The sequence below is a fragment of the Triticum dicoccoides genome, chromosome 1A (genome assembly GCF_002162155.2).
Source record: "Triticum dicoccoides isolate Atlit2015 ecotype Zavitan chromosome 1A, WEW_v2.0, whole genome shotgun sequence".
NCBI classification, from domain to species: Eukaryota; Viridiplantae; Streptophyta; class Magnoliopsida; order Poales; family Poaceae; genus Triticum; species Triticum dicoccoides.
The window spans coordinates 485,083,667-485,103,916 of NC_041380.1; the positions used below are offsets into that span (position 1 = coordinate 485,083,667).

Consider the following 20,250-nt stretch of genomic DNA (forward strand, 5'->3'; position numbering starts at 1 on the left):
GATGCCTTAGAAAAGTTGGAGTTGCACTTTAGAGCTAGCAGATTTCGATATAAGCTTCCTCTAAGCCGGCGCCACCATTTGGATCTAGCTGCTGCCTTCTTTTGCCTCTTCTGCTTCTTCGTGTCGATGAACGTGAGAGTGCACCTCACGGGGATGTTGTCGTTGTGAACGCAAGATGTCACCTCCAGATCGCTCCTATTGAGCTTCACGGACACGAGCGGGATGTCACCGCCGAGTTCGTGCTCCTCGTGGAAGATGGTGCGCTCCCAGGTGTTGTCTAGGATTTCTATCGACACGTTGATGCGCGAGGCGAAGCTTGAGCCGCCATGGGGAGAGATCCAGACAATGACACCGTTAGGTACGCCCCTGATGAAATCATCGGGAGTCAACTTGACTTCCCAGGCTGCGCGGAAGAACAACCACCGGATCAGGGTCGTCGGGGAGCCAGGGGGCTTCAGCCAGAGATTAGAGAAGCCGGGGATCGCGAAGAGTTCCATCATGGACTCCGTCGCCGGGAACGTGACGCTTGCCATCGATGATGGTGGATTAAGTCGAAGTCGACCTGGAGATTGGAAAACTCAAAACGGAATGAGCGCCGGCCTGCTTTGCATAGCGTATATTAAGATAAGTATATGGAAGGACAATCGTCGTTAAGATCGTGTTGCCGCCTTTCATAACCATGCATATGAAGGACTTTCTTAACTTGATCGACAATGCATTTTCCGGTAGTAATTTAATCCATGATTTGACTTCCTGTATTAATGTGATTGTGCCCATATTAAATAAATGTTACTTAATCTTGTCGTGATTTAATTTCCTAATTATATTTTAGAATTTTATTTCCTAATACCTTATTGGCCTCACTACAGGAAATACTTCTCAGCCGTGTATGTTTCATACATGGCAAAGGTCATTTTAAACACGGCGAACAGTAAGTTGAGTGTTACACTTGGCATAGTGCATTCGGCTTAGAATGTTTCAGCTTAGAGTCTATAAGCCGAGTGTCACTTATCGGGCATACAACTTATAGGTAAGCTGAGAGTATAAAGTAGGGGCACACGGCAAACAAAGTGGGATCACGACCGGCAACATGAAGCAGACGTGCCACGTGGCCCACCTGTAAGCCGAGTGTTCTTATAAGCCGCGTGCTAGGTAGAATACACGATTTACACGTAAGCCATAACATCTACTTCCTCCGTTCCCAAATATTTGTCTTTCTAAGCATTTCAAATGGACACAACATATGGATGTATGTAGACATATTTTAGAGTGTAGATTCACTCGTTTTGCTCCGTATGTAATCACTTGTTGAAATCTCTAGAAAGACAAATATTTGGGAACAGAGGGAGTAGCTTAGCCGTGTGTTGCGGGAAGTGCATGGCTTACAGATAAGCCGAGTGCTGGTTATAAGCCGAAAGTCCTTTAAGAGTCACCGTTTATTCATATGCCGTGTCTGGCTTTCTAACACTGGTCGGGGCTCGAGCATTTGCCACGTGTCACATATAAACCGTGTACTATGTGGGCCGACACTCGGCTATAACTAAACCGGTAGGTGCAGACTGGTTCTTGTGGTTCTGTAAGCCGAGTGCGTTTATACATACGCGGCTTTTAGATGAATACAAGCCGAGTGCATTTACTGGGCGGTACGGCTTAGCTACATACACCGAGTGTTTTATCATGGGCTAGACGGCTTAGAAGTCGTAAGCTGAGTGTAGTACTCGGCTTATATACCAAACTGCATTTTTCTATCTGTTTGTTGTGACAACCCTGCAATTGAAACAAAAGAATATATAACTCCATCAATATATATCCAACAATAGATACATCGAGTATACACATGCATAGATAACTCCATCAAGTTCAAAATATGCATACATATCCAACGATAGATACATCAAGTTCACACATGCATATATAACTCCGTCAAGTGCATACATATCCAACAAATTTAGAACCAAAACCAAGTTCGCGAGTGCATAATTGGTAACATAGTTGCACATTCACACCAAACATAACCATATTGTTCATCAACACACAGTTCGCACCCATGAGCTCCACTGCTAAGAACATAGCATGTACGTCCACCGTTGATGGCATCCTCTTTGCAAACCTACAAATTCATTATGACAAGAAAATTTAGATGCAAATTTTCAACAACATACATAGTTTCAATCTTGGGTTTTAAGTTTGTAAGTAAACATCAATACAAAGTTTACAAAGAAGTTTGAGATCTAAGTTCAAAATAAAAAGCGTAAGTTCATAACCAAGCTTGCTTCGCCATACCGTTTGCATTTTGTTGCATCATCTGTAAAACAATCACGAAAGATATTTCATCAGTTGTAGAAGAAGAATAGCAAATATAACATCAACAGAAAAGAAGTAACATTTTCCCCAATGTATGCTAACCGTGCAAGATATCATCGATACCAAAATGACGACGAACTGAACAAAGATTATGTTCTTCAGCCCATCAAACCCGGTCTGACCTACACCCTTGCCTACTCCATCATTGCACTTCGCTATGAGCACGAACTTGGAGTAATGATCCTCTGCCTGCTGCCTAGTTGGAAACCCTTTATAGAAGGTATTGTTGTGACCGTCCACCTGTTCACTACATTCCTCTCACGTATCGTACACTCCAGGAGACCTCCCTCTACACACCGTATGCCACCTCATCTACCAAGAGAAGAACACGCATGATTTGAACAAGCAAAACATGAGAAGCAATCGGATTTTGGAAGAAAAAAATAACATAGACAACATAAGCATTAATGATTCAGATACCCAAAAGCACCATCAGAAGTCGACATCAGTAGCTACATTCAGTACATCAGCATCAAACTATCTAACAAGGCTACTCTTAGAATGGAGCTCTATCCAGACTGGTAGTCTGTGAAGCCGATGAGTGTGGAGTCGGAAGAGGTGGGGATCTCCCCCTCAGTGGAGGAGCAAGCTTCGCCGGGAATGGCGGCCGGCGGAATCAGTGGCACAAGGTCGACACTCTCCTTAGGTACTTCTTCCCTCTTGGAAAGATCCTCAATTTTTTTTAATAAGGATGAGTTGTGGGTCCACCTTAAGGAGCGCCGCCAAGCGGTCCTCACTCGCGCGCGACTCCTCGACTGTGGAGTTGACCCTAGAAGAAGCTGCGTCATCGGTGGAAGCCATAACGTCGAGAAAGATGCTAGCACCTTCTACCACACAATGAAAAATAATATAAGTATATATGAAATTCTAGGATGTAATCTCAAACCTAAAAGGACATGTGTGTTGAATTCTAGGATACCAACACACATATCACTATTTTGGCGTGTGGGTTGACTTTTAGTCCAGTGAGTCTGCCTTGAAGAACTCTCAGCTCTCAAGTGGCGGTGTATATGGTGGACACTCTCTCATTAATATTTTGACCGTCGATGATGGTCGCATCCCCTTCTTCCCCGAGTGCATTACCAAGGTCTAGCACAAGGAGAAGAAGAGGATGTGATCCTCATGATAGTAGTCGGGATCCTTCCCTCAAGAACATCGGTGATGGACACTCCCTCAAGATATTTTGACCGTCGGTGATGGTCGCATCTCCTTCTCCGGGTGTATTACCAAGGTCTAGCATAAGGAGAAGAAGAGGATGTGACCCACACGACAATAGTTAGGATCCTTCCCTCAAGAACATCAATCTATCACATAGGAAGCCTGATCAGACTAAAAGTCAATCCTAAGCATAGAAGGCACGCCTTCAACGACTCAAGATCATTTCAACATAAACCATAGCCCTTTCCATACATATATCATCGGTACTTCCTCCGTTTCTAAATACAAGTCTTTTTAGAGATTTCAATATGAACTACATACAGATATATCTAGACATATTTTAGAGTGGAGGTAAAAGCACCCCAGGTACCCTAACTTGCATGGAATGTGATGTTTTAGTCCCAAACTTGCAAAATGCACCTTCATCATACCCCAACTTGCACTCGATGTGATGATTTAGTCCCCGACCTATCATAGCGTGACAAGTGGCAGCCAGGTGGCTGATTCGGTCATCGCCCGCACTTTTACAAAAAACACCCTACAGTTTTTCATAATCAACCCGCGCTACAGGAGAGCACCTGCATTAATTCTGCCTGAAATCCACTTCGCGTCCTTTTCGAGAATATAGTTGCTGTTCATTCAATTAACATTAGCACGACCATTCAATTAACTGAAACTGCACTGCAGATAGCATTAGCATTAGCATTAACTTCGATAATAAGGGTATGTTTTCAGTCAAATCCGCATATAAGATTCACGTTGTAGTGCTTAAAAGGGAGGCGAGCAAGCAGGCTGGCCAAAGTTCAGATAAGAAGGACTAGTTTTCATCGTTGTTCTCTTCTTTATGGAAGATTAGATGCCCGCCAAAAGTGCACCATTTTCTGTGGAGGTTTGCACACAACAGCCACCCAACTTATATGAATATAAAATAGGAGTGGTGTTGATCTGGACACTAGATGCGCAGTCTGCGGGAAATACTTTGAGGATGGAGGCCATTTATTCTTCAAATGCAAACTAGCAAAACAACGCTGGAGAGCCCTGCTACTTGATGATGTCTGATCCGAGCTAGTCCAATTCACCAATCCAAAACAAGTTCTCCAGACATTTTTTGATCTGCCGGAAGAAAAGAAATTACTGACACTTGCTTGCCACTGGCAGTGGTGGTCTGAACGGAATGGGGGAAATCATGGAAGGAAAGGAATGGAGGTTGATGCGTTCTGTGAGACGCCATGTCAGGGATTGGATGGAATTCTTCGCGTCAAAAACAGTAGCTCACACATCGACGCAAACTAGATGGGAGACCCCTCCACAAGACTGTGTTAAGATCAATGTAGACGCCTCATTTAACGCAAGTTTGGGCCATCGAGGGTGGGGTATGATTTGCAGAGATTCGGAATCAGACATTAAGTTCCTGGCAGCAGGATCTGCTGATGACGTTTCTGATGCTCTACATGCTGAAACCATATCCCTCTCACATGTTGTTCAGCTAGCTGACCAACTGGGCGTGGGGCGGGTAATTTTTGAGACTGACAGTCTCAACTTGCAACAAGCAGTGACCTCCAACTCTTATGACTTTGCTCCACTGGGACAAATGTTTCGAGATATCAAGGCCAAACTCAATTCAGAATTCATTAGCACAAGTGTAGTCCATGTCTCGCGTGACTGTAACATGCTATCACATGTACTGGCAGCAAGGGGCGCATGATTAGCTAATGCTGAAATGCGTTTGTAGTTGGACAATTTTCCTGCTGATGTAATATGTAACCAGCATCTCAGCCGTGTCATAAATGGAATAAGAGTGTTCCATGTCAAAAAAAAGAGAGAAACAAACCAGTGTTTGATCAATATGCAGGCAGTTATGTAGTTAATTTGTTACCAAACGTAATGCACTACAGAACCGAAAATGAACACATAGATAGTATAAACTACATAAGAATTGGTCAGTGTACTAGACAGAGGACTCGGTAACTATAATCTGCAATACTTTATCTACCTTATTAATGGCTCCTTTGTCACCACCTTTCTCCAAGGCAATGATATCTGGTGTATCCAGTGTGATGGTTATTTGTTTCATCCCTTGTCTGAGTAGACTGCAGGCATATCTGTGAAAAAGAGCATCTGATTTTAAGTTCATAAAATTGGCCAAATATCGCTATAAGCATCAAAACATCTAGGAGAGATGCTATACCCGATGTTGAGGGCGGTCTCCGTCTTGTCGCCCGTCAGCACCCATATCTTGATGCCGGCCTTAGCAAGTTTGTCGATGCAGTCAGTGAGTTAGGTACCTAGAAAAAGGGAAATTAGCATGCACAAACCAAAGAGAAGTCTTGAACTGTTCCATTTTACAACATGAAAGAAGATAAGATTTACTCACCCCCTTTTGCAGCTTGTCCTCAATGGCGGTGGCTCCAAACAGAATCAAATCCCTCTCTATCAAATCTGTCGCTTCGTCAATCAGCTCATCCCGATCAGCGCTGACAAAATTCTTAGCTGCTGTGAAGTTTCTTTCGAATTTAGTGTATTCGATCTCCTCAAGTTGACGGTATGCAAGAACTAGTGTCCTCAGGCCAGCATCAGCGTAATCATTTATGTACTTCTGTGTCGCTTCACCATACGTACTCTGAAAGTTTGACAGCCTCTCGTACATTATACTGCACATTATACGTACTCTCAAAGTCCCAGTCTTATCCGTGAGAATCGTGTATACTTGGCCCAGCTCCTCGTTCATTGAATGGTCGTGCTAATGTTAATTGAATGGACAACAACTATATCCTCGGACGCGCAGTGGATTTCAAGGAGAATTAATTCAGGTGCTCTCATGTAGCTTGGGTTGATTAGGTAAAACGGCGGGGTGTTTTTTGCAAAAGTGCACATGATGACTGTCCAGCCACCTGGCTGTCACTTGTCACTCTGTGATAGGCCGGGGACTAAATCCTCGCGTCCAATGCAAGTTAGGGTATGGTGGAGTTGCATTGTGCAAGTTTGAGACTAAAACATCACATCTCATGCAAGTTAGGGTATCTCGGATGCTTTTACCTCTTTAGAGTGCATATTCATTCATTTGCTTTTTATGTAGTTTTTATTGGAATCTCTAAAAAGACGTACTGTGGCTAGGCGAGGAGCAAGACGTACGGTGGGCCCCACGCTGGGCCAGCGACGTACATACGGTTCCTTGGCTCGGTCGACTTTGACGGTGGCTGACGCATGCAGGGATGGACAGGGCCGTTGGTGGTGAGCGTGAGAGAGGTGACCCATGCACCTTGCGCGACGATGCATGCATGCATGTGGTTTTGGTGAGAGCGAGCGGCGACGCGAGGCATGCAGTTGCACTGCACTTGAGATTTGCCGGAGGAATTTGATCTCTTTCTCTCTCTCTCTTGGATCGCCTCAAGGAAAAAGAAGAAGAGAAAAGACAGCTTTTTCGAGGGCAGGAGGGAGGAAGCTTGTCGGCTGCGGCGAACGTGGTCGTTGGCGTCGAGGAAGAAGGCCGGACGGGATGGGACGGAAGGCGCGCGAAGGAAGGATGGGACGGGATGGGACGGGAGGGCGTGCGTTGCGTACGTGGGGATTAGTCCTGGCCATGGGCAGCCCGGCACGAACGGCCCAACCCGAAAAAGCCCGATCCGGCCCAGCCCGACGCCGCTCCCGGGCCGGGCTCGGGCCTAGATTTAAGCCCGAAGGCCGGGCCCATCATTTTCGCGTTTTTCTAAAGGACAGGTCAGGCCGGCCCGTAGCCCGACGGGCTTTTACGTGTCCGGGCCGGGCTTGGGCCCAGAAAACAGGCCCGACGTCCGGGCCAGGCCGGGCTCGGGCCTGAGTTTTTTGCGTCGGGCTTGGCTAGGCCCGGCCCGAGGTATGACCAGGTATAGTGGGGATGGATGAATGAACTATGCTTCACTTACGGACATATCCCACGGAAAGCAAGTTACGGACTGTGTTTTCCAAATTCCAATTAACCATTGCGGCATTGCCAAATCAGTCTGTAACTTGCTTTCCGTGGGATATGCCCGCAAGTGAAGGGCAAAATTGACAAATTTGATCTATAGATGAAATCAAATCACAGAATAAATTGTCCGTGAAACTATTTTACGCGGCTGACCTTTTTGTGTAACGCTCGACACGAAGGTGTCACACTATACTGTGCAACGTCTCAAAGATAGGCGCTACACGCCTGGCCAGCGTCGCACCCGTGTGATCCAAAAATTATTAAGTCAGTGTGTAGCGCCTGAGAGCTAGGCGCCACACTATACATTGCAGCGCCTAGCTTCTAGGGTGGTTGCTTCATTTTGTAGTGCAACCACTAGTGCAGCGCCTGAGAGCTAGGCGCCCCACTATACAGTGCAGCGCCTAGCTCTTAGGCTCTGCACAATGACTTAGCAATATTTAGGCAGTCTGGGGTTCAACACTGGCCAGACGTGTAGCGCCTATTTATGAGGCGTTGCATAGTGTAGTGTGGCGCCTACGTGTCGGGCGTCACACAAAAAGGTCAGCCGCGTGAAATAGTTTCACGGACAATTCATTCTGTGATTTGATTTCGTTTATAGGTCAAATTTGTTAAATTTGCCTAAATGAAGCATAGTTCTGGATGGATTGATTGATTTTGATGAGAGAGGAGAAGAGAAGAGAGACAATGAAGGAATAGGTTGGCTGGGTGGGTCCCCCTTCCTAACAAACAAATAAAATCCCAGCGGAAGGATCGATTGACTATTTCTTTTGGAATGGAAGGAAAAAAATGAGGGATTGAACTCGTTGGTGGGTTGTAAAAGCATCTCTAGCAGACTCCGCATCCCGTCGGTCCGCAAAACGCGTCTGCAGTTCACGGAAAAACGGCTTTGCAGGCCGGCATGGACGGACGTAGAGGCAGACCCCCAAACGAACCAGTATAAAAGGATATTTGTGGAATATATCATTTTATGGGTCGGCTTTGCAGGGTCTGCTCTTGCGCCGCTGCATCCTGCATCCCGCCGGTCCGCAAATATCAATACCACACCATAAAAATAAAAAGGAAAATTATATTTTTTATCCCTCAATTCTTTCGCAAGTATAAAATTGGTTCCTCAACTCCAATATCAGCAAAGTTTAGTCCCCCAACTCTTAAAATCGGATAAATTTAGTCCTTCGGTCAAACCCTGTTTAGCTACATGGTCAAAGCGGTATTGTGCAAGCACCGGAGGAAGTGTTGCACCCAAGACCAACACTGCAGCCAGGGACGCCCCACGGGTGAGGCATATGCCCTGTACTTCTTCTGCAGCGTAGGCACGGGCGCTCCATCCTATGATGGAGACGACGGCGATTTGTGGTATGACGACGGCGGCGACGCTCTAGCATGTGGTAACGGATGCGAGTTGTGGCACGACGACGACTTCCAACACAGGCACGGCAAATGGCGACCAAGGGTGCACCAATGGCAGCAGCGAGTGCTGCGCGGGGATAGGCAGTTCGGCGGCGGAGAAGCGTCGGCCCCGCAGAAACCCGAGGTGCAGAGGGCGCTGCATGGCGATGGTTTGCTCGGCAGCAGACGCACGAGCCAGCGACCCCAGTCCCCAACGACAGTTCGGAGCTCCCGTAGATGCGACGAGGTGTGAGAGGCTCGCAGCAGCGAGATTTGTAGAACACGCAAGCGAGCTATGAGTCGGCTAGCGTGCGGACCATGTGTTGCTCGCGGCTGTGCGCCTCCAGACCAGCAACATGTCCGCCATTGAGCATCAGTGACGACTGACGAGGAAGAAGCCAGCGAACACAAGCGCCTCCGCAATGTCTGCAACCGGCGGCCATCATCGACGTGTCGAGAGGGCGAGTCGCGGGACCCAGCGCCTGACATCAACGACTATCCAATGCGTGTAGGTCCGGCCGGTGGTGCCGTCAGCGTGTTCCTAGCTGGTGTTGCGTAGTGGGACGACGAAGTGGTGCCGTTGGCGGGAGGGCAGGCGCGCACACAAGTTGTTCGATCAAATGCTCACTAAAGAGAGATGAGAGGAAGAAGAGATACAATGAGTAGGAGAGAGAAATTTTGCCACGTCAGCGAACACCGGTCAAAACCACGTTGTGTCACCAGTAATACCGGGTCGGCTGAGACAAGGACTAAACTTATCCGGTTTAAAGAGTTGAGGGACTAATTTTTGCCGGTTTTGAAGTTGAAGGACCGAATCTAACTTTCAAAATAATTGAGGGACAAAAAAAATACTTTTCCCAAAATAAAACAAACATCCACACTACAAAATAATTATTCAAATCACGGAAGCAAACTAAATAATTATTCAATACCAGCACAATACAACAATCATTCACATTACAAATAATTATTCAAATCACCGAAGCAAACTAAATAATGCAATACAAAATTTGTCCCGAATACAAATACAAATGAGTAGAAAAATGAGTTTGTTACTGTCCAGCCCTTTGCCAATGGTGCTCAATGAGATCCTTCTGAAGCTGAAAATGGGTGTTTGCGTTTTCAATCTCTTTGTAGGTTTGAAGAAAAGCTCTAATGCGGTTAGGGTCTCTAGCTAGTTTGACACGGCTACCCACATAGTCGTAGAAGAACTCCAAGTCCATTCCTCTCTCATCTTCGAGAATCATATTGTGAAGGATAACACAACATGTCATGATATTTTTCAAGGTCCTCTTGTCCCAAAAACGAGCAGGACCACGAACATTGGCAAACCTAGATTGCAAAACCCCGAATGCTCTTTCAATGTCTTTTCGGGTAGTTGGTAAATTGCTCATATTTCCAACATCTTATGCATTTAATAATATTTTAGATGTAATATATAATTGTATAGTATTTAATACTGTAATTTGTAGTGGGGGCCCTTCCCTCTTAGGGCCCGGGGCGGTCACCTCTTTTGCGCAGCCTATGGGCCAGCCTGGATGTGCTCATCCGGCTGAGAAACATCAGGTCGGCAAGCCTGGCCACAACCACCCAAGCCTTGATCTGCCGCTTTGGCTGACACTGCTGTGCCGGCCGGGCAAAAACGTGCAAAGCAAAGTGAAAGCCGTGTGGTGCGGTGCGTCGGCTGTCGCGCCTGGGCTGTGAAATGCGTAGCTGTGCCCGTAAGACGCCATAGCCTTTGACGTTTTTATTTAGAAACGACATGGCCCTTGGCGTTTTGAGCCTGTCACATCAGTGACGTCAGTGTGGTCAGGGCAGCAACGCTGGCTGGTTTGGTGTTTTGATGGTCATTAGCAACGCCACGGTTTGTGATGTTGCGAAAAGGATCAGATTGCAAAATACTTTCGTGAAGAGTTTATTTTGTGTTATAGTTTTTTAACAAGGTCAAAATAGTGATTTCATCCTATTTTTGTCTGTGTAAGTATGTTTGTGCACTTCTAGTTATGCTGACGACGGTTTCACTCAGTGCGGTTGTATCACTTTGATATGACGATTGAATGAAAATTCTTTATGTATATGGTTAGATTTCTTGTGGTGAAATCAGCACACCAGGATTCAAGTTTGAGACTTGGCACATGTGGTCGCATATTTTTAAGGTTTTCGGCACTATTCATTCACTTGTATGACATGTTCATCGGCTTCGAGATGTCTGTGTCGACTTCATCAATAACAAGATCGTGTCGGCTCAATTTCTTGAAGGTGCTTATAGGGATAGTATGTTCATGTGCGCTTTCATAGCGGATGAGTGTGTTGCATGTTGTGGATGCATGCGTTTGTACGGTACTTCTAAAAAATGTGTTTTTATCCGCAAAGAAAACTGGTTCCCCCCTTGAAAAAAGAACTAGAACAGCTGAATTACAAACAGTGGTATGGTCAAGAATCAAGATAAGCTTACCTAGTGCGAGAACAATGTACGATCAGCTGATCTCATGTGCCATGCATGTTGGCACAAACTGAACTATCGGTTAGTAACCAATCACAATAGCTAAATGCCTAAATATACTTGTCGATGGTGATTACAAGAGAAATGCTGCAAGCAGGACAACCACCCCCACCGGAAAAGACATCTGCATCTGCAACAGCAAACAGACGCAAAGAAAATTGTGAGCTTAGAAACAGCGACAGAACCAAGGTCACGGTGATGTACCTACAGTTCTTCTCAACAGCTCAAAGTACTTGCAGTTTTTCCACCTTGTTAGGTTTTGTAAAGTTTTCTTTTTCGACATCAATGTAGTTGAGAAAATAATGTCTTTTTGGAACAGTTTTAGTCCCGATCGATTTGCAAGTGAAATTTGCATTCAAGCGTAAGTAAGATAATCTGTCCAGAGCTTTCATACTTACCGTCGGCTTGGAAGAAGAGGAAAACCCCGATGCCCTCGGCGACGGGCTGAACGACGCCGCGTCGAACCCGAGGTCGTACACCGACGTGCCGTTGGGGTAGAACAGCCCGTAGTTCCTCTCGGACGCCTGCCCGTTCTTCATGTTCTCGTTGAACAGGGCGAAGACGAGCACGTCCACGGGCACGTCCGGCCTCAGCGGCGTCCCCTGGCCCGCCGCGACCCTCTTCATGAGGTTCCCGTTGTACGTGGCGGCGTTCTGCACGGTGGCGCCCACCTCGTCGGCGTCCCCGGCGGACGGCCACCCGGTCTCGGAGATCCTCACGGCGATGTCCTTGTGCCCCATGGCCTCCATGGCCGCGTACACGGCGTCGATCTGGGCGTAGAGCATGTTGTCGTAGGTGAGGTTGGTGCCGGGGTCGTGCGCACCGGGGTTGGGCTCGAACAGCACATACGGCAGCGACACGCTCCCGGGGCTGGCCTTGTAGGCGAAGAACGGGTACGCGTTGATCAGGAACGGCGAGCCGACCTCGGCGAGGAAGTCCAGCAGCGGCCGCATGTACTGCACGACCTCCTCCCGGAACGCGCCGGCCGACGGCGGGTAGCTGCTGGCGAGCACGTTGACGGACTGGGACGTCGACACGTTCACCTGGCCGTCGAGGCCCAGGTCCACCAGCGCCTGGTGCACGGCCTGCATGGCGGGGAGGAGGCTCTGCATGGCGGCCGCGTCTGTGCCGGAGAGCACCTCGTTGCCGAGGATGACGCAGGTGATGCGGGTGTCCGGGAGGAAGGGCTGGACGTTCTGCGCCACCCATGCGCGCGCGTTGCCGGCGTCGGACATATTGAGGAGGTCCCCGTTGCTGATGGTGAACTCGACGCCTGTGCCGGCGAAGGCCGTGAGGACGGCCGGGTCGGCGTCATAGAGCTTGACCCTATTGACGTTGAGCGACCGGATGAGGCCGGACACCTGCGCCGGGTGCGGGAGGTTGTTCGCTATCTGGCCGTAGTTGATGCCGAACTTGAGTGGCGCATTCGCCGCCGATACAATGCCATTGTTGGCTGCCGTCAGCGTAGGTGCGGCGACACGTCCAAAAGAGAAGGTCAATATGATTGGCAAGAAAATATCCACTGATGACAACATAAAAAAAGTTATATAGAAAACTGAAACAAGTTCCGTTGTCATGTAAACTGGCTCGTAACAATGCTTTCGGCTAAGAGGTCGTACTCGACCAAACACACAAAAATAGCGATGCACGCAACACAATTTGATGAAAAATATTAAACGGAGTGTCAATATCGATACAATGTGCATGCTTTCAACAGAAGGGTCACAAGGATGATGTGGAAAATTTATCGTTTGCACAGGACAACGTGGAAAACTCGCCGTCTTCCCTATCAAAGACACATTGGACAGCCGACCTCAAAGAAGAAGTGAAGAACTATCGCTAGCCACAATTCATTTTGAATAATACCAAGACAGCTGTTTTGCATGATACGGTATATACGGTCAACGTGTCTCATTTTCTCCATGCTCTTGCTCGCAAATTTGTACTACAGCAGCGTCAGTTAATTTGGATCGGATGAAGTATGTTTTCCGCATCAATGTTCAAAACTGGAAACACAAAAATTTGAGAAACAGCTTTCAAGGGCTTAAGCGTACCGAAAGAAAAAAAAACAGAAGCACAACTAAAAAAACAGAAGCTACCATGCAATCACATGCAGTTAATCACGCGCGAAAGATGGAAGGGAAGCGAGAGACGGAGGCATCGCCGGCCGTACCTGAGAGGAGCGAGAGCAGGAGGCACAGCAGAAGCGAGGAAGAAGACGGGTCGAAGAATAAGAAGCGACGGGCGGCAGCGATCATCCTCCTCTCCATTGGCGCGTCGTCCCTTGCTCGCATCTCTTTCTCTCCTTCGTGTCCGCTCTGTCCTTCAGAGCGACACGGAAGGAAGAAGGGAAGGAAGGCCTCCGGCCGCCCCCGTTTCCCCGCGCGTTTATATGGGAGCAGTTGCAGGCTCGGGGCGGCAGGTCAGATTACGCACGCGACGTACTATCCTCCTGCAAGCGCTAGCTTCCAAAGTCCAAATCGCGATAGGCCAACGAAACATCCGTCTCTCAGACGGCCACTCCTTCCCAAACGACTACTAGCCAGACAAGGTAAGGTTATAGACGGGCAAAATCCAGTTTTTCTCTTTCAAAACAAATATGCTCCAAGTGATGTCTGAATATTTTTGAAGTGCAGAAACTCCCCTAACTTATGTGAGAACCGCCGTTCGTGCTGCGGCCGCTCGTCGATCGCACGGCAGCCTCGCTGGAGCTGGCGACAGAAACAAGTCGGCCGGTGAAAGTCGCTGAACAGTATTAAAACTTGCGCGTCAGCACGTCACACCAGGTAGGGGGCTGGGAGCTTCATGGCCCCAAAAGGTAGGAGAGATCGGTCGTCAATGAGACTACAGTTTTGGATGGAACCAAACCGACCTAACTATCTTTTCATATTGAGTTTGATCACTTGCCTCTTGCAGAAAGTTCAGAGCTGGAATAGTGGCATGATTTCCTTGGATGAGAACTCTATTCTCCTCTTATTTAATGAATGAGGCAAATCTTTTGCCTCCGTTTCGAAAAAAAGAAGAACACCATACATGGAAAGGTTCATTGAATTCCTTCGTTGGCGAAGGAATTTCTGAGTTTGATTTGTTTTCTAAAAATTTGATTTGAGGAGACAAAATTGGAGTGCCCTTGATGCTCTCAATGTTTTTTTAATCTTTAATAACCATGCCATTTTATGCTACATAAGAGGAAAAAACTCTACTAGCTTGATTGGGACAACTCCAACGTGGTTGCTCGGGCCGGTCGGCATTGAGCAGTCCCACTGTTCGGTGATGAGTGCATCTTGCATCATATTTTACTTATTGGTTTTGCCTTATAGACGTATAATTTTCATGGACTTTAATAGTGAGCCCATCAAGTGTCCCGCTGTCAGGGACATGTGCACGAAGACTTCCAGACTGTCATCGACAATGTCAAGTCGGCTCCGGTAAGGGAGTGACGACAGCGGCACATCGGCGGCTCGTTCTGGTGGTAGTAGTGGTCGTCTGAGATCATCTCTGAAAGTGATCCAACAGTGGAATCGATAGAAGGGCATCCAACTCGCCATTGCTTCGATCACGGGGCCACGACACCGACATCCATCCTCATGTCACCATCCACGCTCATCATCGACTCTTCCATCAACATCACTGTAATCCAAAAACCTATTGTGGATTCATACATGTATCACTATAAATTGTTCATCTGCTATTAATATGAACACCTTGATGATGTCTAGTGTCCCCATGCCTGAGTAGTTTTTTAGTTCTCGGTGATATTGAGGAACCCTAGTATTTCTATGAACAGAATGCAATAAGATATTTGATCTATGCAATATGGTTATGGCAATGTTCTTCATGGTATTTTTTTTCTTCTCTTTTTATTTTTTATTTTATTTTTTCACATGCTAATTCATGAATATTTATTAAAGTTTCAACCATTTTAAAATACTATGTTTTTTTGGAAATCATGAATTTTTTTTGAGTCCAGGATATTTGTAAAATTTATTAATATTTAAAATTAATGAAGATTTTTAAAAATCTATGAACATTTTTTAATAAAAAATATAATTCACAAACATTATTTGAAATCCATGAACATATTTTAAATTCATGAGCATTTTTTCAAAATTCGTGTTTTCACATCATTTTTTAAAATTCAGGAGTTATTAAAATACATGAACTCTTTTAATTTAATGAACTTCTTTAATATTTACGACAATAAAACTGAACCTAAACGCAACCCTCTCACGCTAGCCGTCTGATCTCCTGGTTGGCCGTCCTAGACCATCAGATCTGAGTGCACTTCCGCATGGGCCGAATGTCCTATAGGGCCGCTACTCCTGGAGAAAAATCTGAGCCGTCTGGTTAACTAGGCCTTTTTCTTCCAGCCCAATTAGCAAATCTGCATATTTTTTTCCTGGTTGACTGGACTATTCTGGGCCATCCGACGGTGAGAACAGACTGCCTTGGGATGCATCTGTTGATCGGGCTTTTTTTATGGGCTTCTGTTGATCGGGCTTAATGGGCTGTTTTAGACCCTTGCGAATTGTGTTCAGTTACCTGTGTCAAATGTTGATCCTCAAAAAAAAAAACCTCTGTCAAATGTCATACTGGGCATTCCGTTGTGTACGATGAATGTTGAAGATTTCTGGAGTTGGAGCCAGAAAAAGAATGGGGTATTCTCAGTCAAATCCGCTTACCGTATGCTTGTAAGCACACGCCAAAGAAGAGAGGCTTGGCTCAAAAATAGGCTCGGTCCTTCCAGCTCAAATACAAAAGAAGGGGAGTGGAAAAGATTATGGAAGACAGAAGTGCCAGGGAAGGTCCGAATGTTCCTATGGAGATTATCTAAGCAGTCCATTCCGACAAATGATGTAAGAGCACACAGACATATGGCGACATCTAGCGCGTGTGGTATCTGCGGCTCCCCAGATTCATGGAGACATATATTCATTACTAGAATGCACCATGTCAAGGTGCACCTGGGCCCTTGTGGATGAGGAATTGGCGCAAAACTTAGCAATCATCACTGAACCGAAAGCTAAACAGTGGCTATTCACTCTCATGAGCACGTTATCACATGATCTATTTGTAAAGCTCTCAGTTACCTTATGGGCCATCTGGGCAGCGAAAAGGAAAGCTATTCATGAGGGTTTTCCAGAGTCCTCAAACCATCAATGGTTTTATCAATAGATACCTGCAAGAACTAAAGATGATAGCTGAGCCTGCTCGGCCCCAGAACGAGCAGCGATATGCACGCCACGCGCCCAAAAGCGCCTCCCCCCGGGCATGTAAAAATCCACGTCGATGCAGCATGTCGCAAGGGACTGGGGGGTGCTTCGGCTGCTGTGTGTCGAGATGCTAATGGTAATTTCCTGGGTAGTTCAGCTCTTGTGATCCAAGGAGTGGATAATCCTGATATTCTTGAAACGATAGCATGCAGGGAGGCAGTGGCTTTGGCGCAAGATCTTAACGCTCTCAACTTTGTCGTGGCTTCCGACTCGAAGGGCGTTGTTGGGGCTATCAACAACAGCAGCAGAGGAGCTAATGGCGCCATCGTCATGGAGATCAACAGTATAGCTAGTACCCTAAACTGTAAATTTACTTTTGAAGATCGTGTAGCCAATGTCGATGCACATAGATTAGCCAAGTTTGCTTTCTCTTTAGGTCCTGGTCGGCACATTTGGTTGAGCCAACCCCACGACCAGAGATGTATCCCACAAACTGTGGATTTTGCTGAATAAAAACTTAGTTTTCCCCTTAAAAAAAGCTATCTCTGTCAAAAATTTCTAAAACAAATAACCCCTGTCAAATAAAATGTTTTCTTAAGAAAAAACAAATAGCAGCAAGTACCCTTGCTATCTCCGGCTTCAGGTTACGCGCTCCTGACCGTTGGTCTTTGTTTGTTCTGCATCAACGGACGTTGTTCCATTTATTTAGAGCTTACAAAAAATTGGGAGCAGCAACAATCATCCGCTCCTCCCTTCTGAGTTTCCGGTCTCTTGTACTCCCTCCGTTTCAAAATAAGTTCTCAACTTTATACTTCCTCCGTCCCACAATGTAAGACAGTTTTTGACACTACACTAATATCAAAAAATGTCCTACATTATGGAACAGAGGGAGTACTAATTTTAACACAAAGTTATACTAGAGTTGACATACTTATTTTGAAGTTATACTAGAGTTGAGATACTTATTTTGGTCGGAGAGAGTCTAAGATAGTCCATGACCCCCCCAAAAAAAGATAATCCATGCTGTTTTGTTTCTTTTTTCTTTTCCAAAAAGGAGGTTGGAACCCCGCCTCTGCACCAATTAATGCACACGTCATTTTATAAAAATACCATAGCCAATTTTGTCTGAGCCAGCAGTGAAGCAAGCAAAAAAAAAAAAAGCTAAGCGAGTGAGTGGGGAGGCTGTTGAGCTGAGAAGCGAGAGCTTCATGTGCCGACCATGGTTTCATGGTTTCAACGTGAAATAAGAGCTCCCAAGTGGCTCACATAATCAATAACGACTCACATCAAGGCCGAACACATGTAAGGAATCCACAACCATGCACCTAATTACTCCACTCTTCTCTCAGAAGCCCAGCTTGATATACGAATGAAAAGAAGACATCGTCAAAACATAATAAAACCCAAGCTAGCATAGATAAACCAAAATGTAACAACCAACAAAATAACCTGCTAGAGAAAAAAGAGTTCCCATGAATGAGGAACGGCGTGACAAAGCACGAGTTAGCCTCTAGTATAAATTATGTGAGCTGGATTACTGGAAGGAACCTTCATCAAACCGTTTCAGTTAGTAGTAGTTTATACTGAAAGATAGAGCATGAGCAGAGCCACCTTAGCCTGAATCACTGTGTTAACTGAACTGACCAACCTGACTTGGAAAGTCAGAATTGGCAAAGACAAGCTAAAGAACAATGAGGTGGGGCAGAGGCCAGAGAAAGGCTAATAAAACAATGCTACTCGTACCATTTTCCATTTTAACGAGGTAACACAATATCAAAATTCATAAGATGCCTTCTTATGGAGTATTGTCTCATGGTTTCCCGCTCTAGGACCAAGCTATTTAGTTATCTAAAATGCAAAGACTAAAAAGTTCAGACTTCTGAACTCCTGACATCCATTCAAGTAACCAAAACAAAATGCAAACAGGGGAGTGGCCAAATAATTCCGAAAGGAAGTGGCCCACAAGTACAACATGTTTTCAAGACTTCCAACAGTGTATGGTAGTTCGAATTGCTGCAATCTGAACAGATGCAGTTTGGATTGACAAACCATTTTACATCAATTATTGTCACAACTCATATAGAACGATCTCATCAAAAGACCGGACTGATTGCCAGGAAGATGCACCCACCTAGCCATCTCTCTAGATAATAACAGAAGGCAACCGAACAACGAATTCACCATGAACTTCAACAATTGCGCCACACAAGCACATGTGAGCCAATTAGTAGAGTTCCTCCTCTTGGTGGGTTTGAATGACGCAATCCGCCTTGGGGTATGAAATGCAGGTCAGAAGGTATCCCTCACCCATCTGGCTCTCATCGAGGAAGGAGCCCTCCGACTGATCGACCTCCCCGGTCGTCATCTTGCCCGCGCATGTGGAGCACGATCCGGCGCGGCAAGAGAATGGCAGCTCCACTCCGGCAGTTTCAGCTGCCTCGAGAATGTAGGTGTCTTCAGGGGCCTCAAACTCGTGCTCTTCTCCGTCCGGGCCTATGAGCTTCACCTTGTGCACGGCCGTGGCAGACACCCTGAACTTGTTTGACATCCTTAGGCCTGACAAGTTTGGTGTTTGCTTGGTGTAACCAACGAAGGAAGCGCTCCTGATCGCCGGAGCAACGGCCCGGGAACCAGCCCCGGATTTAGCAAAGGACACTCCTGGAGCAGTGGCAGTTGACATTTTGCTGATGCTGAAGAAAGAACAAAATTATGTGTCAAAATACAGTACAACAGCAAAATTAAAAGTATCACAACTTTTTAACTTGTAATCATATATTATGGTCACCAAAATTCCTAGCTGCAAAACTTTTAGCTCGTAATCATGCGTATGATCAACAATAGTCCTATCTGCAAAGCTTAAGAGTGATCCATTTCCCGTATGGAACACCCACAGGCAGTACAGATGTGATTGTCTGGTACTCTGGTAGACCAACACCAACACCAAATCACTGTCCCAATTGAAACCAGTTCAAATTAGAAGCCCCTAACAACTTAGCAGGTGGATTTCTTGTACAAAAGCCAGTTCTGTCCCCACTCCCCACAGTCCACCATGATATGGACAGTGGTATAGCGCCACGGGCCAAAAACCTATCGACCGGGCACAGATCCGGCGAGCGCATGGACTCGCCGGTCGCCGGCTCGCCGCGACATGACAGGATGACACTGGAGCCGGGCGCATCACAACCAAGGCGGCGATCTACGGCTACAAACAACGGGGCAGCCGACCGGGGGGCGCGGCGTGCGATCGACCAATAATCAGGGAAGCGAAGAGGGTGGCGGATCGACGGGCGGGGCGCGTACCTCCTCCGACGAAACAGACGGGGGAGAAGGCGGCGCTGATCTCGCAGGCGAGGAGAGGCGGCGGCGGCCGGTTGGACTTTGGGATCGCGGGTTGGTGCGGTGTGTGCGGGGGTGGTGAGGTGGCCAGCACGCGCACGGCGCCTTATTAATAGGGGAGGGGAGGCAGACTCTCTGCTGCAGTGTGCAGTGCTCGGCTCTGCCAGTCTGCCCGCTGGCCCTGGCTGCCGGGGCACGCGCCTCTTCCGCCCTCGCGCTGGGTGGGCCGTGGGTCGCCTCGCCCCGGCTGGCGGCTTGGGCGAAAGGCCGCGGCTGACCGGTGTGGAGTGCCAAAGCATCGCGCCAGGGCGACCTAGGCCAAATTTTCCTCTGCTTCTTATTTC

At 46.8% G+C, this 20,250-nt stretch overlaps 2 protein-coding genes across 2 annotated transcripts; both read right to left on the reverse strand.

The window, feature by feature from the left end:
* Positions 1–11,284: 11,284 nt before the first annotated feature.
* Positions 11,285–13,748, reverse strand: LOC119281142 (glucan endo-1,3-beta-glucosidase 14-like). The gene is made up of 3 exons (XM_037561759.1): positions 13,531–13,748; positions 11,756–12,810; positions 11,285–11,487 (listed from the first exon to the last, which is right to left on the reverse strand). Exons 1-3 carry the CDS (start codon positions 13,649–13,651, stop codon positions 11,431–11,433), a joined length of 1,233 nt encoding a protein of 410 aa, XP_037417656.1. The 5' UTR covers positions 13,652–13,748; the 3' UTR covers positions 11,285–11,430.
* A 4,699-nt stretch (positions 13,749–18,447) lies between these two features.
* On the reverse strand, positions 18,448–20,222 carry LOC119281166 (ferredoxin-6, chloroplastic-like). Its single transcript, XM_037561771.1, has 2 exons — positions 19,871–20,222; positions 18,448–19,260 (listed from the first exon to the last, which is right to left on the reverse strand). The coding sequence occupies exons 1-2, from the start codon at positions 20,203–20,205 to the stop codon at positions 18,795–18,797; spliced, it is 801 nt and encodes a 266-aa protein (XP_037417668.1). The 5' UTR covers positions 20,206–20,222; the 3' UTR covers positions 18,448–18,794.
* Between the last annotated feature and the right edge of the window lie 28 nt (positions 20,223–20,250).

Excerpts from the sequence above, each read along its gene's own strand:
- LOC119281166 (XM_037561771.1), bottom strand. The coding sequence starts at position 20,205 with ATGCTTTGGCACTCCACACCGGTCAGCCGCGGCCTTTCGCCCAAGCCG. Across the intron at positions 19,261-19,870 it reads CGTCTGTTTCGTCGGAGGAG|CATCAGCAAAATGTCAACTG; the intron begins GTACGCGCCCCG and ends TTCTTTCTTCAG.
- LOC119281142 (XM_037561759.1), bottom strand. The coding sequence starts at position 13,651 with ATGCGAGCAAGGGACGACGCGCCAATGGAGAGGAGGATGATCGCTGCC. Across the intron at positions 12,811-13,530 it reads CCTGCTCTCGCTCCTCTCAG|CCAACAATGGCATTGTATCG; the intron begins GTACGGCCGGCG and ends CGCTGACGGCAG. Across the intron at positions 11,488-11,755 it reads CCTCTTCTTCCAAGCCGACG|ATGCAGATGTCTTTTCCGGT; the intron begins GTAAGTATGAAA and ends TTGCTGTTGCAG.